Source organism: Lasioglossum baleicum, chromosome 10 (assembly GCF_051020765.1).
Source record: "Lasioglossum baleicum chromosome 10, iyLasBale1, whole genome shotgun sequence".
In the NCBI taxonomy this organism is placed as follows: Eukaryota; Metazoa; Arthropoda; class Insecta; order Hymenoptera; family Halictidae; genus Lasioglossum; species Lasioglossum baleicum.
In genome coordinates, this window is record NC_134938.1 from 267,600 (window position 1) to 284,398 (window position 16,799).

The 16,799-nt window shown below is 37.0% G+C and overlaps 3 protein-coding genes across 5 annotated transcripts in view; 1 reads left to right on the forward strand and 2 right to left on the reverse strand.

The window, feature by feature from the left end:
* Window positions 1-11,910, reverse strand: part of LOC143213009 (uncharacterized) — a 58,262-nt gene extending 46,352 nt beyond the window's left edge. Inside the window, exon 1 of one of the 3 annotated variants that reach the window (XM_076432432.1) lies at window positions 11,560-11,910. The gene's annotated coding sequence lies outside the window, so the exon portion shown is untranslated. The remainder of the gene's footprint in view (window positions 1-11,559) is intronic. The other 2 variants (XM_076432431.1, XM_076432433.1) reach the window with 2 other exon arrangements.
* A 961-nt stretch (window positions 11,911-12,871) lies between these two features.
* LOC143213130 (EARP and GARP complex-interacting protein 1) lies at window positions 12,872-15,349 on the forward strand. Its single transcript, XM_076432718.1, has 6 exons — window positions 12,872-13,050; window positions 13,446-13,671; window positions 13,756-13,976; window positions 14,045-14,226; window positions 14,521-14,817; window positions 14,890-15,349. Exons 1-6 carry the CDS (start codon window positions 13,009-13,011, stop codon window positions 15,050-15,052), a joined length of 1,131 nt encoding a protein of 376 aa, XP_076288833.1. The 5' UTR covers window positions 12,872-13,008; the 3' UTR covers window positions 15,053-15,349.
* On the reverse strand, window positions 15,299-16,669 carry L(1)g0004 (RNA-binding protein pno1). The gene is made up of 3 exons (XM_076432719.1): window positions 16,298-16,669; window positions 15,899-15,988; window positions 15,299-15,826 (listed from the first exon to the last, which is right to left on the reverse strand). The coding sequence occupies exons 1-3, from the start codon at window positions 16,397-16,399 to the stop codon at window positions 15,299-15,301; spliced, it is 720 nt and encodes a 239-aa protein (XP_076288834.1). The 5' UTR covers window positions 16,400-16,669.
* Between the last annotated feature and the right edge of the window lie 130 nt (window positions 16,670-16,799).

Genomic DNA, 16,799 nt, shown 5'->3' on the forward strand with positions numbered 1-16,799 from the left:
CGTAAGGAGACTTTAAAAGTTCAAAGAAAAGAGAGTTGACAGAAGCTTTGTCAACGAAAAAAGGGCTCGCCGAGAGATATACTCCTGCTTCTCCTTTTCCAAGAGAAGCAGAAAATTGCGTTAGTTTTCTCCTTGCTTGCTGAATTGTCTGAGAGGCGACTTTAATCAATTATCTTTTATTTTTCTTCTATTCTACCACTTTACCATTTTATTTGTTTCACTGGCTTACAGTGCAAAGCTTGCACTCGGAAGGACGCAACCGAATCAATCGATACTTCCGATAATAAGAGAAACTCTAGGATTAAACCAACTCCTCGTTTTGTTTAAGCAAATTGACGTCGAAAATTTATCGGGGAAGCCTTGATTTATATCACTTGACTGTTGCGACGTTCTTTGCCAATTATTCAACTGCGGATCTTTATGCATTTATGGCTTATAAAAATGTTGATACATTCAGTTCTTAGAGTAAAAACATTGTAGGTGTAAATTTAAAACAGAAAAAATACTAGAAAAATGTAGAGATGCTGTTATATTATTTTCAACCTATTGAACATATAATTAATATTACGAAAGAACATAAATTTCTATTTCACTCCAGTCTCTTCTTCTCATCTTCACTCCAGTATAAAAAATGTTCGCATTGATTGCAGGACACCGTAGCCAAATAAATATTGTACTCTTCTTTTAATTATCCTATTAAGTTGAAACTAATTCATTGATGTCCTTAAATACTTTTAACATGTCCGCTGCTTTAAATTGTACGTGCTCATTTTTATCATAAATGCATAAAATCCGCAGTCTATTGATTATTCACAATGAGTAAATCAAAAATATTATTTGAAACTACAAACAATCCGAGTTTCTAGACGTACGCAGCCTCTTAGGGGTCCTTATTCTCTGGGGTCGTTCATATTTACACAAACCCTAAACCTGCGATCGATATGCGTGCAGTCACTTTCTCGCGTTCACTCTGCAATGCTCTGCAACCGACTATTTTCATCTCGCTTTTGACATTGAATTCGCTCCGTGCGCCACGCTGGAGGAACAAAAGGAGATAAGACCGGCACCACCATGCCCGGAAACGGGAGCAGCAGAACCATTTGAATGCACGAAGATTGACGAGATATAAAGGTAACAAAAAAGAAAAGGGAAACAAGACAGAGAGGGAAAGAAAGAGGAGGGGAGAGAGGCTTTAACACGGCGCTCAAGATTTTTCAGTATCCTGAACACCGTTACGAGAACCCCCGTTACCCGAAACCTCTGCTATCCGAACGTTTCATCCTTCCAGACTTCCAGCAGGGCATCCGTTTGTAAAGGATTCCTTCTCCTGTTCTTCATTTGCATGGAACAATCCTTCCCCCTATCGTACTCGCTGGAAGTATTCTATCGAACGAGGTAATTGGACCCTCGAGAAACGATTTGCATGTACATTCTTTACTGTGTAAGTAATAATTAGACTGCGGATCTTTATACATTTATAACAAAATCGAGCAGATGAAATTCAAAGTTGTTGAGAAATTTTTTAATCGTTAAGGAAAGAAATACAACAACGGAAACATTCAATTTAGTTTCTACTTCTTGCAATCGATACAGACAATTTTTCTAGTCTAGTAATAATAGTAAGTAGATTATGGAATGCAAATTGACGTCTGTTGCCGAATGCTGAATTTGAATCTTGCTCCCTTTTGGTTAATCCTTTGAAGTCGGAGCTATATTTGAGTATGCAATTGATATAACACCTGATACAATACTTAAATGTTACATACAGTACTTAATATACAGTACAGATACAGTACTTAAGTAATTGATTAGTAGACTGCGGATTTTATACATTTATGACAAAAATGAATAGGTGTAATCCGAAACAGTAAAAAGATTAAATGAGTTTAACAGTGTCGATACACTATTTTTAACATATAAAAAGTATTAATAAGGAAAATAAATTGTTACTTGGCTTCTATAGATCGTAATTGATGTGTAAAAATTTCATTTTGCATAAAGATCCGCAGTCTACCGATTAGATACCAACAGATTTAATCATGTAAACAATATTTTGAATAATGGTATAGCAATTTCTAGTGGTGAATCAGAGTGCTAAGGGTTAATATTATTTTGAAGAGTAAAATCGAGGACTGCGACAGGGTTAAGCAAACGTATATGTAGTTAACAATTTTAAGTACTATGCGTCCTCGCAGAAAATCTGACGATTTGTACGCCTAAAAAATCGTTTTACGTTCGGTGCTGGCGAGCGTGTGCCTGCCGGGGAAATTGTTTAACCCGTCTATATTTATAGAGGCGTTGCAGGTAGAGGAGAGACTGGGAGACAAGGCCGTGACATTTTCCATGCTTGTTTTCCTGTCCAGCCTTTTATAACCTAGGCGAGCGTTTCGAAAAGGCAGGAGACACGGTTAGACAACCCGGGCGTAAGTTAGACGGAGCATTTTAACGGCGAGAAAGTGTTTTCGGGAAAATACAAGAGTCATTTCATCCTCTCGTAACCTAAACTGACGTTGTGGAACTAGTAATCAACTAAATCATTTTCGATGACACCGTAAACGTCAGTAATATACGGACGATTTTCGATCAAAGTTCACACACATCGTTCATTCATGAGAAAAGTGTCACAACTCGAAATATATTTCTCAAAAATAATATAATAACAAACATATAAATTGTGGTATACTTGTCCTACATGTACATACGTCTCAAGTAAGATCACACACACTTTAAATCAGAATAACTTTTCTATGAATGGACCAAACGACTTTAATTTCTCTGTAAAGCTAGATGAATTAGTTTAGTAAATGACGTCTAAAAAATATGTTGAAAAAATGCGTTTGATCGGAATTGTGAAAAACAATAGTAAAAATTGATTTTTACGACTTTTTTAGCTGGACGAATAACGAAAATTCAAAATATGTGTTTGGTCAATTTATATAAATACGCTCCAAAAATTTCATTCAAATTGGTTAATTGGTTTACGAGTTATAATCGACCAAAAGTGGTAAAAAAACCAAAAATCTTGAAAAATTGCAATTTTTACCACTTTTGATCGATTATAACTCGTAAACCAATTAACCAATTTCAATGAAATTTTCGGAGCGCATACATATAATTTATACAAGTTGACTAAACACATCTTTTAAATTTTCATTATTGGTCCAGCTAAAAAATCGCAAAAAATGCATTTTTTTTCCATATGTCCATTCATAAAAAAGTTATTCTGATTTAAAGTGTGTGCGATCAGTTTTGCTCCAGTGTTTTTGAGTATTGTTACTTCTACAAAAATGATTAACCTTCTTTTAGATATAGATTAACCGATGGGACTTTTGAATTACGATAAATTCCATTTATGCTAGTCGATTTCGAGAACTGTCTGGAAACATGAATAAACGTCCACTCGCTTCATTGAGATGCACAGAGTAGAATAATTCATGGTAAACCTTCCTATTGGCTCCACGATCCATGTGTTGCCAGATGGTGGACCATATGGTGATAATTAAACTGTCCACAGTATACACAATTAACTTTTTTCATTATTGCATACGTTACAACGTAAACTGTTAAAGCTTTTTATGTTATACGAAATATATGTGTACACATTTTTATTCAGCCTCGCTATTTCTAATTCCCTCGAAGGTCTGCAACGCGATAGTAAACGAAAAAATCGAGTTAACTCATTCGTATCTGACTTGGCCTTGTATTGATTTTTCAATTTCGTATCTATGTATTTAGCTGTTGACTCTCGCGTTTGATCGTACTAATACACGATGCACGTTATACACCTGCGTTCCCTCAGTGGAATATTCGTCGGGAACATCCTACTCCAATTTAGTTATCTCTGCAGAGGTCATTACCAGCGGAAGATCGTGCAAATTTACGCATTCGACAAGATTGCCGAATCCGATATTAAGCCAAATTTATTTCTCTTACAACTAGACGGAGGATTTTATGCATTTATGAAAAAAAATGAGCAATTTAAAATAGTAAAAACATTAGAAGAATTTAAAAATACTAAGTAGTACCAACGATATTAAGAAAGAAAATATTTAAATTCTAAAGATCCGCAGTCTAGTATTGACACTAACCGTACCAAGCACAAAATGTGACGTCATAAACATTACAAGAGTAAAATTATTTAGATTTCTTGCGTTTCTAATGGAAGTATCTTTTTAATTTCTATAATTACAAAATAGAAAACGTGAAATCGGCCGTGGTAACGTCAATCGAATAGAAAACGAGACAAAATCGAAGAAAATATCATGTCAGTCTCCGTTGACGTATTTGAAATGCATCTTAATTATCCGTAAAGATCCGAGATCGCTTCCGTTTACCCTAAATAACGTGTTTCGAGCATAATCGCCGGCCTTATAAATAACTCATTTATCAAATCGGACTCCGAAAGGGGGAGGCGAGAAAAAAAGCGGAAACAGCAGTCGAAAGCTACTATAGTGTACCATTATATCATCCCGTTATCGTTACACGCGGAAGATAAACGGCACGAGAGAGAGAGAGAGAGAGAGAGAGAGAGAGAGAGACACACACGATAAGGAGTCCTGGTCAAGAGAAAGAAATAATTTTTTATCTAACACAACCGGGATTATCACGTGTAGACGAGAGGAAAAATGAGGCGTGGAAGAGGAGCTCGTGTAACGTTTAGGGCAACCCGAAAAAGCAAATGCAGTTTCTAACGCGTCGAATGCACTTCTGAGTCCTGGCGTTCGCACCACGCACGATAAGGGAAAGAAATTTCTGCACGCGACCACGCGACAGTATTGATTAAAACGAAACTTGAGGTTTGCAGCGTGTTGTTTGCACCGCTTCTATGACTCCAGGAAAAAATCGATGTTTCCTCGTCGCGAACGTCCTGAATTTTTTTTTCAAACGATCGTTCCTTCCGGAGTCGCAGTCGGATTATTTGTCGTATCGAATGATGCGGTAGATTATGCTGCAAAATTACACTGGGCTTTTTGATTTACTCATTGAGTAATCGATAGATTGCGGATTTTATGCATTTATGACAAAAACGGGCACGTGCAATTTAAAGCAGCGGACATGTTAAAAATATTTAAGGACACCAAGGTATTAGTTCCAGCTTAACGGGATAATTAAAAGAAGAGTACAATATTTATTTTGGAATAAAGATCCGCAGTCTAACAATCAATCGCAGAGGGTTAGGTTACACCCCCCTTGAAAATTCAGAAAAACATGCTGAACTGCGGATGCAGTGTGCAGTTTTTGAGAAATAAAAATTATCTGCATCAATTGTAAGAAACAGGAACCAAGTAAGAAGTTCTTTCTCTCTTCAATAATTTGAGTAAGTTGGAAATATTTAATACGTCGATGTTTCTAAATTCTCTTAACACTGAACCCGGTCAAAACGACTGGTTCCAGATTTGTTACTTTACAATTATTGAAATAATAATCCAGTTTTGAGTCACAGTCTATATGTCAGTTATGGTTCGTGGAAAATGTGACGACAGAAATAATATTTAAGAAATATGTTGATAAGAAGACATTAAAGCGAACACCAAATTTTATCGTTCCGTTAGTTGTTCGTAAACGACAAAAACTACTGCGTGCACTTAATATAAATTGGATAAGTCCAACGACAAAGTTCGATGGAACTCTGCCCGATTAGCAGATGTCCCAGAAAAATTTGTTGCACGTCAAACGGTCAGCCCCTTGTCCCATTTAATGTAAAAAAAGAACGAAGTCAATATCTGTTGGGTGGTTCTGAAGTGGACAGCTTGTAACATTATACATTATAGTATGTATAGCCCGCCCCTGTTTCATGCTGTACTATCATTCTGTACGATATACCTACATATAGTAGTTTCATTAACTGCAAGTTCCGTTGTGTTCGTTCCGCACGTTCCTTACGACTACCGGTAGAATGTGTATCATCAGTCAAAGTTTAAGAGTTTAATAAAAGTGAAGTTTGTGAAACTCCACAAGTGAATCACTTCTCGTTTAGCCCCTCGCACCACGATTTATTTTAGTTACGGTAATTATTGTCGACATTTTGGCCTCCCATAACGGCCAGGTCAAACATGATGTGACTGAATGAAATAATGTGTATGATGATGAAATCATTTACATTTTAATGATATAGATGCATCTGGAGAATTATGGATTCAATGCCAATTCCGTGCAGTTTTTGCATTACGAAGAAAAGAATTTGTTTCGTTGGTTTCCTGTTGATGTCGAGATATTAAATACCAAAAACAATGATTTTGTACATGACCCGCACTTTTGTAAGAAATCCAAAATTACTTATTCAGTAACAAAACTCAAATAAAAAGTTGCGAATCTAAATGAATTATGTTACTGGAAAAATAAGTGATTTCTGGACATCTTACAAAAGTGTGTCTAGTACGACTAGGGTTGCCAGATCTTCTATATTTGAACTTGATCTCCTATATAATATTTGAATAAAAAATCATCTTTGTTTGAATAAAAAAGTTTAAAATGTGCTGTGCTCTTTTACTTGGACTCCTATATTTGGAGCCTATCTCATATACATATACATAATTGCAGTTTTCACTACTTCTTCTATATTTGGATAAAACATTTCTGGCAACCCTAAATATGACCCCCAACAGAAATCGTACAAAATCGTTGTATGTATTTTGTAATATTGTGACATTTAACCTACCACTGCCGTTCAAATGACCGGTTTCGTATTTTTCATTTCACAATTATTGAAACTATAAAGTTGGTTACATGAAAATTGATTCGATAGACTTTTTTACTCGGCCACATAGTGTAATAAAAATTGCACAGAATCTGAATAAATAGAGCCTTGTAATTTTTGTAAAGCTAAAACATTTTAGTCGCTTTAGCGCGTGTTAAGTTGCGAATAAAATTTTAGGAAGAAATATAAAACTGGAGGGTACATTACTACCCCTTTCCCCGATTCATTCTTCCCACAAATGTTTACCAATAACCAATCAACAAGCTCACACCCTTCCAGGCGCCTTTAGAGCCACGTACAGTACAAATTGAACCGACGATCCGCTAAAAGACAGCGCGGGATCTGCGCGTGAATCGTTTTTAACCGGTCCGCAAAAACCGGGCCGTTTCTTCGGCCAGGCCTGGCCTTGCGTCATCTGTTGAACAAGTGATAGGGCTGCGACTGGCCCCGGTGCTAGTCAAGTGATCGATCTCACGTGGACGCACAGGCTGCTGCCATGAGCCGGGTAGCTGAGCGTCGCGTCGCCAGCGAGGACTAAAACATCCCGGCCGATCAATTAACCCGAGAGCCCGGCGAAGAGCAGCCATGGATATTCAAACACGACGCCGCGCCGGAGGGAAAGAGAGATGACGCGAACGAGAGGAGATACCAAGGGAGAGAGAGGCAGAGAGAGAGAGAGAGAGAGAGAGATGTGCCATTGTGTAGCCTCGACGCGGGTCACCTCGCTCGCCAAGCGGTACGTTTCAATGCACGAAACGGACGAGCGTAACGCGCCTCTGTCTCTCCTCTCTTTCTCTCATCTCTTTCGCTTCCCCATTTTTTTTTTCTCGGCCGCTCCGTGAACTTGGGAATCGAACGGTTTCACTTTGAACGGCCCCTTTTTGTCTATCAATCCCTTTCAAAACAATCGAAATTCTTCCTCTCTGAACCATAGTAGAGCATGGTAAGCATGAATATGGTCTCGCACGTTAAGTTTTATGCCTTTTTAAGAGTAACTCTTTCGAACGTCATTCGAAATTTAACATATTATACGTGGTTGAATTTGTCTTTTCATTGACATGTTACACTAATCAAAATACGTCGTTCCATTTTAAAAACGACGATGAATTACGATAATTACGATGATAATTGCCTTACTGAACCAGACATTTTCTTCCAGAAACATTTCTTCATATAACTAAAAACAACGAAGATGTTTTTCCCTGTATATATACAGGCCGTTCCAAAAATGTAGCATTTCTTCGAAAAGGGTGACTTCAAAGATCCTTCGAAATACATAACTTTTTCCTTTGCGAAAATGTTCTCCGCGACTCCGTTAAGGAGTTATTAACGAAAAACGTGGACCAATCAGAGCGCCCCTACAACGAAGGAATTCTGGGTCGACAGGCAGGTCCCGCTGAACGTGGCGTTGGCATTGGCCGACCCGGAATCTGCCCGCAGTAGTCGCGCTCTGATTGGTCTGCATTTTTCGTTAATAACTCGTTAACGAAGCCGCGAAGAAGATTTTCGCAAAGGAAAAAGTTACTTCAGATGATCTCAGAAATTATCCCTTTCAAGGCACTACAACATTCTTGGGACATGCTGTATATTACGCGAGGGACACCAAAAATGTAGCAAGTCAATTGATTTACAGTGTATACCATAATTTGTGGGATCCATTTCAGAAGTGAAGATGCAAACATAATGAAAAATTTTGACATTGTTTCAATGTGACAGTGAGGTAAGTGAACTGAAAGACAGAAATGGCTATAGCTTTGAAGTAAGTCGAATAGGACGCATGAATAAGCGAGCTTTTTCCATTGTTCTTGTGTACACCCTGCATTTAGTATTCTTCTAAATACAATAATGACCACTTGTTGTACAGTTTGTAACTCTTCTGCTTGTATAAAATCAATGAACGAAAAGTTTCTTTTTGTGCATTGTCTGCGCTACTATGGTTGGGACTAGAATCTCTATTCTTTGTTGAAAGTTTGATGAAACTGAGAATAATTGACCCATAACTCTACAAATACTTATACCCTCTGGAATAACCACTATACGACTTGCTATAGTGACTTTCCTCTTCACATTGCGCTAAAAGATGCATTATATGTTGGTGAGCAAAATTACATTTTGATTAATTAAATGAACAAGTATTTTTCTTTATATTTCCCCAGTAATAACTACTCTCGCATATCTTGTTGTAAACATGAAATTGTAGTAAGGTAAACATTTATTTCGTCGAGTAAAAATCTTCTCGTAGTCGGAATGGAATAAAAATATGAATTCTAGCTAACAGAAAGCACACAGTACAAACAAGCAACGCGATTTCCACTACCTTTTTGCCTTTCGTTCGCCAAGAAAGATAAAAGTTTATCTTATATTTGCACATTTGTTGTTCTGACCAGAAGGACAGATGTATGGAAGGTGTGTTCGAGCAAACCAGTCGCTTGAGCCCGTAGTTTCCGAGGGGGGAAACGTAGAACAAAATCGAAGAAGTAAGTTTCGTGGAAAACGTGTTAAAAGTTTCGCGAAAGTACGGATCGTCAACGGCGACGAGTCGTTCGAAACTCCATAAGATGTCGATACCCACCGCGTTACAATTTTGCGAATTTTATGAAAACAATTTGAGGAAACATTCTTAGAAATACAGAGATCGGGGAAATGTGAGAGAGATTGATTTTCCCACCCTCTTTCTAGACCCGGACCTTCTTAAACGGAGCAACACTTCGACAAGCGCGTTAACTGCCTCATCAATCATATATGGGTGACACAGTTCTTTGTCCAGGCTGAAGACATTAATTTGTATAGTTAAATGTCGACTAAATCTAATTTTGTTAAGCTCGACGAGATGCTGGCACGTTGAAATGTATACATATACATATACTGTGTAATAGACAGCGGATTTTATGCATTTATGACAACAATAAAATGGTAAAAACATTAGAAGCATTTAAAAATACTGTTATATTACTTTCAACCTATTAAACATATTTAAAAAAAACTGTCTAATAATAAACTATGGCTCATTCAATACGATTAAACTTTTCATTCATGTTTTGTTGAAAAAATTTCTTATATTTTGCGAAATCTCTTTATTACATACTTGTGTTATTGATGCCAAAAAATATGTTCCTTGAAAATCAGTACATCTTAAACAGTTGACTAAAATTATTTTCGATTGTCATTTGTTCGAAGTAAGTGTGGATTTATAGTGGAGCTGCGAGCATCGATGATAGCGGCGCGGTGAAAACAAACCAACATTCGTGACAACATTTCGACATATACTAATGAAAAACTACGTATGTATTTTCTTTGTTTTTCTTTTTTTTTCATCGCACAGCTCACCTCGCTGCTCCACTATACATATAAATCCTCCTAATTGTCAACTCTTTAATGCGATTGCATATGACAAAAAAAAAAATAGACAAATCGAGAAGAAGCCATTGTAAACACGAATGTGTAAAAAAATTGATAAAATGATCAGAACTTGTGTATAATTTTTACATAATTTAAAAATTTTCTATTTATTTTCTTCCTTAAGAATGATTAATTGGTTGAAAGTAATATAACAGGATTTCTGAATTCTTCTAATGTTTTCACTGTTTTAATTTACACCTACTCATTTTTGTCATAAATGCATAAAATCCGCTGTCTATATAGTTACAACGATTACTTCTTCCGATGATTGGAGGAGTTAGGAATCTCGATGAACGCGAGTTGAACATTTATTCTTACGTCAACAACGTAATCTATCAATTCTATCTCAACCTCAGAGTTTCCAATAAATTAGTTTTTACATATTTTGTACCCTATTTATTGTTCAAGAATGTTTAATGAATTACTCGCGAGTAACGTCGACCTTGAAACGAAACGTACTAAAGGAATTTACCTGCGTTTGTAGTCTTCCAGCGTTACAAATAGACGTCAGTTAAACTGTTTCATAACCTTACTTTAGCCATTATACATTATACACGAACGAATTAAGACCGTAAATTGTCGTTAAAGAGAATTACATGCAACACAGGGAAATACCATATTGCTGTTCCGAATTATTTTTGCGCGAAACTAAATTAAGCAGAGGTAACTGTATACTGTATACGAACGTAGTAAACCTAATGTAGCAGGCAATATATCCTACTTCGCTTGCATTATTATTGTTGCGACTATCATTTGTTTCAATCCTCTGCGACAGTCTACGAGACTTGGTACCTGCGATGCTACATTGATTTCCAATTAATATTTCATAAACAGTTCTCCCGTAAAAATGACGTTTCTTCTAACAAAATATTTACCATATCAACTTGTCGTTTATTATTCATTTATCTCAGTCATTCCACCGTGGAACACACAAATCTATATTACTTAACTTCCGGAAAATTATTAGGTTAATAACACAACAAAGTATTTCATTGTTGACAAGAAAGCATAACGTAATTTCAGTAATCGAGTTTCTTCGAAATCTGATTCAATTTTGCGAACAACTTCGCGGGACGAACATTTCAAATTCATACCAAACTTCGATTATAATCGATAATATAATAATCAATCATAAATCGTCTGAAAATTCGATAAATCTTGAATTACAATATATGTAATCAAAAGACTGTCGTAGCCAAAGCGGCAAAATAATCCGTTCACATTTCCGCCAAAATCAAAATACAAGCACGCTTAACGATCATTCTTTTTTAAATTTCAGTCACAGTCTCTGTGAATCCGAGTGCATTGGACGCGTGTGTGTTCGGTTCGTGCAAAAAGTGCGAAAAGAAAAAAGGGACACGCGTATCCTAAGATTTGATGACAGTAAACTAGTAGTGGACGTTGATATTCGCGAGTGTCAATCGACGAAACGGTGAAACAATGTGACAGGCGGTAATACTTACAGTTGATGGTGCAGGGTCAGCATGATTTTTTAAATGAAATCAATATAGATACATTCATTTGTGCGAAGACGATACCGAAGCACAGATTCTGCTACGATCATTTAAAGGTAGCACTCATTTAACGAAAGCCTAAAAAACGACGGCCAGTTTGTAAATCGCATCGGAATCACACTGGGACCGTACCAACGCGCACTTTGCGATACTTTTCCTATGCAGGTACAGCGAATCCCGAAGTCGCTCACGTTCGTAACACCACTCCGTTTGACATAATTTATCTGGTGACCCCACGGCTGGTTACCCGTCGGCCGACGCAAAGCAACGCAGGGAGCTGCTGACAAAGTGGAAGGGATATGGCTGGGATTATCAAAACTATCTAGATGTCCTTGCAGTTCATCATATGAAACGTAACGTAGTGACGTAGATCACAGAGGCGAAACTCCGGAATTTCTAGCTAACCAATGTGCGCATGCGTCGCAAAATACCGCATTCGAGAACGCATGCGTACGCAAATTTATCAGACCTCACCAGCGACATCTTATGAGAATGTATCTACATTATGATGAAAAGGTAGTGGGGTAATGATATTGGCGGGAAAGTACCGAAACGCAATCTGTTCTGGAGAATATATACACAAGTATAAGTACACATGATATACATTCATTTTTCACAATCAAATTATAACAGTTTTAAAAAAATTTATAGAGTGACCAACGTACCCAAGATTACTTCATCTACTATACAGGGTGTCCCAAAACTCGTGAAAATCCCGAAAGGGGGTGGTTCCTGAGACCATTCTAAGAGACATTTTCCTTTGCACCAAAGTCAACTGCGGCTTTGTTTAGGAGTTATTAACGAAAAACACGGACCAATCAGAGCGCGCCCTGGGCCGCCGCGCCGTCACGATGCGATGTCACTGGATGTCACGGCGTACCGCGACACTCGCATCAAACGCTTCACCCAGTGATGCCAGAATCATGGGTCGTGGGTTTTTTCCCCTCCGCTCGTTCAGCCGACTCGACCCCCCACTCTGACGCACTGTCGTCGCCACGTTGCTTCTACTGCGCACGCGCTACACACGAACGTATCTCTATCAGAGTATCTCGGCAGAGTGGCGACGACGGTGCGTCAGAGTGGGGGGTCGAGTCGGCTGAGCGAGCGGAGGGGAAAAAACCCACGACGCGCGATTCTGGCATCACTGGCTTCACCTCAGAGCTGTGGTAGCTGATGCGCGAGAAGTGGTGGGGATCTAGGGAATTCTGAGCGATTCATGCGTTGAAGCGTGAAACGGAACGCACCCTTATACTACACTATACAGTGTATGCGCATTATGCGTGCAACGGAATGGACCCCATGTGTACTGTCGCTAGCAGAAGCTGTTCTGTCAAATCGTAAGGTTGAGATTGGATGAAAAATTTTCTATTTCATCTGTACTAGAAATTGTATTGAAAAATGGAAAACGATAGCCCTGTAATATACGGACTTGAATTTCAAGTATGCACTCGAACAACATAAGCTATAAATCATGACAGTTTTTTGTGATAAAGTCAACTCCTCCATAAATGACATTTAACCCTTTGCACTCCGAATTATTTTTCAATTTTCTGCCAACAACTCGTTTCAACAACGTTTTATTTGAAATTTACTTCAAATTTTGTTTACTAATTATATTAAATATAGCTCTCAAATTTTGTTGTAATTTATATTTGTTTTAAACCAAAAAATAAGACAAATAAATAATGGAAGAACCAAATACATTTAAAAACCCGTTTCATTTACACTTTTCTTTCTCTGATGTCGAGTCACGCTCGACAAAGGAGTGCAAGGGGTCTTTGAAATGTAATTTGACATGGTTATTAAACGTTGTTTTGTTATTTTTAACATGATAGAGTAGGGCACTGTCGGCTCAAACAGCAGAAACAGATATTGTCAGATTTCTGGTAGGAACCCAGTCATTGGAATTTAATAACAATCAAGTTCATTTGGTGGAATTGCATGAAAAAACAGGTTGTTTAAGGACACAAGTGTTTCACCATACTATCGGGGAAATCTGGTGTTTGCAAGCATCTCCGGCTGATCCCAGTGTATTTATTACTTGCTATAATACTTTAAGCGGTAACTATGATCTAAATTATCTTATAAGCAATGTAAAAAGTGTGAAAGTAATTCACAAAATATCAAAACTACCTTTTCATTCAGACGATGGCAGTTGTCAAATGAAAGGAGCTATTTGGAAATTTCCAGAATTAAATGAATATACGAACGATGTCGAAGACCTTCTGAAACTGGCAGACATTGATACTACACCGTACGGTGCAGATCTTAAAACTATTGCTTATCATCCAACCGATTCAACACAAGCTGTTTCAGTTGTAGATAATAATTTTGTACTATGGGATTTAAGTAACAACGGACCACAGGTAATAACGGTGTTCCTCGTTCGTGGTTAATCGAGTTTACTTTTTGTTGTTGTTTTTACATTGTTTAGGTAATTACTTGTGGTACTTTAGCTAGTAAAGGACAACCACGCTTCACGAATGGAAAGTGGAATCCTCACAATGGTTGCAATCAATTCGTGACGTTGAATGAAAACAATGTTCGTGGATGGGACTTCAGAAGTCCTTCTGAACCGTCGTGGACAATTTTAAATGCCCATTCACAAATTATTAGGTAACTAAGAAACGTTGCTCACAATTACAGTAAGTCCTCAACTTACATGGTCTGCTTTATACATACTATTAGGTTGGAAAGAAAGTTCTTGCGGTTTTTATTATAAAATCAAAATAACAAAAACCGTAAGAACTTTCTTTCCGACCTAATATATGTACAGTGACTCCCACTAATATTCGGACACTCTTAAAACCACCAAAACTTATTTTCTATGCTATCTATGGATCCGTGTAAGTCGAGGACTTACTGTATATGGCAAAAAACGCTTCAGTGTAATCTCAATTTGATATTCAGGGATCTCGACTTTAATACAAATCGTCAATATATCCTATCGACGTGTGGAGATGATGGATACATGAAGTTCTGGGATATCAGATCACCTACAGAACCAGTATTATCACGTACAGAGCATTCGCATTGGGTGTGGAATATCAGAATTAATCGATTTCATGATCAGTTGGTTCTGACTTCTAGTAGCGACTCGAGAGTTATACTCAGTAATATTGCGTCCATTTCTTCTGAACCTTATGGGCATATAGTGTCACCAGAAGATGATTGTGCACAAAATGACTATACTTGCAAGAAAGAAAAGTAATTGCAGTAATTTGATGAGAACATGCAAACGAAATCATTTCGAAGCTTACACTCGTTAATATGTTTTAGATTCGAAGATGGAGTTATAGGCAGATACGAAGAGCATGAAGACAGTGTTTATGCAGTTGAATGGTCATCTGCCGACCCTTGGACTTTTGCATCATTAAGTTATGATGGCAGACTAGTTCTTAACAAAGTTCCCAGAAAGTACAAGTACCAAATATTACTTTAAATCGAGAACTTCAGGATTAAGTTATACTAAATAAATTTCATATATCTACTTGGAAAAGTAGATTTATTTATTCTTATTTCAATTGTAATATTTTACATAATATTGTTACATGAAATACACGAAAGTTAAAAAAAAAGTCTTATTCGAAGTGTGGTGGATATATTCTAACAAATACATCGCTTTTGATACACGAGTATCAAATATTTCTTTCCAAATTAAACTTAATATTCAGTTTTATTTAGCTTTTCACAATCGATCCGATACTCTGCTAGCTACATTCCTCAATTGTCCATAAACTTTTGAAGGTGGACTACCCAGAATTAAATTACAAACAGCTCTCCTTGCTAACTGTATATTCTGGAAAGAGCCGAGTATATGAATTTTACTATCTGCTAAAACGATTCTTGTCTTTGTTACATTTTCTATTGTGAATTTCGTTCTTCCTCCTTTGCCTGCCAACCTTCCAATGGCTCTAGAGAGATGATCCCCTTTTAAAGGTTTTACATCTTGAATTTCAAATGTTTCTATAAACAGATCGTCTAAACGTATCAAAGCCAAGGCGTCCTCAATTTCGAAACCATAAGTGAAGGCCCTCACGAAATCAGCACCTTTTTGCAAATTAGCGATATCAGGTGTTTCTGGAGCTGCCCGTAGTTCTACATTTCTCGTTTTCAGATTGAATCTTATTTGTAATTGTAAATGTTCCACGACGGGTGTGAATATTTTTAACCAGTTTTCCTTCAACGGAGTATACCTGTGCGCAGGAACGGACACCTGGAAATATTCATTTTATTTGCATAACAATATAAAACACTGTATGCTTGAATTTGTAAATAATCGACTTACTTTTCTTTGTTCTCCACCTTGTACATTTCTGGTTTTTTTAAAGGAAGTATGTGGTTTCGTTTTTCCCTCTATGCCATTAATTACTTCAACCTAAAAATGTTTACAAAAATATTAGTTTATCGAGAAGAGTAAACATAGTGCTGGATTAACACTGGCATTTATATTGACTCCCATTAATATTCGGACGTTTTTAAAAAGCGATAACTTTTTAAATATTGGACTATACGATTTGAACATTTTTGGAAAGCTAGAGCAATCAGTTTGCTACAACCCACATAAAAAAGTTGTAAAATACAACTTTTAAAATTTTCTCTACAATTCCGACAACATTTTGGCAAGTACAAATATTATTTATTTATGTAAATAAAGGGAGTCACTGTACATAACCTCACTTCATACCTCCATACGATTTTCACTGGCACGTCGCTTTTTCCTGCCCTGCGGTTCCGAAAATTTCGTTGTTTCCACATTGTCACTTGCTTTTTCTTTATCTATACTCATCGTGTCAGGTATAACGCTATTACAACAATTTTAAATACGTTCCTCACTTCGTTACTGAATAACAACCATGTGCCCTCTCCGTGCCATGCGATCGTGACGTGACTCATTATGCATTATGCACATATATTTTTGCATATAAAAAAGTATTTTTCTTTACGATACCACATTTATAAAAAAGAAAATGGAATCCATTTTATTACAGTACTGTTTTATTATATTTTCACGCAGTTGCGTATTCTATGAATGTATTTACAATTAATTAATTAAATTAAACATTGAAAATGTACCATATATCTTATTAGTACAGCTGTCTCTAAAAATAAGATGAATAGACCCAAGGAAACCTGATCTAAAAAAATGTAGGGAGGAATAGTCATAGTTCGAAGGTGAATCGTTTTAT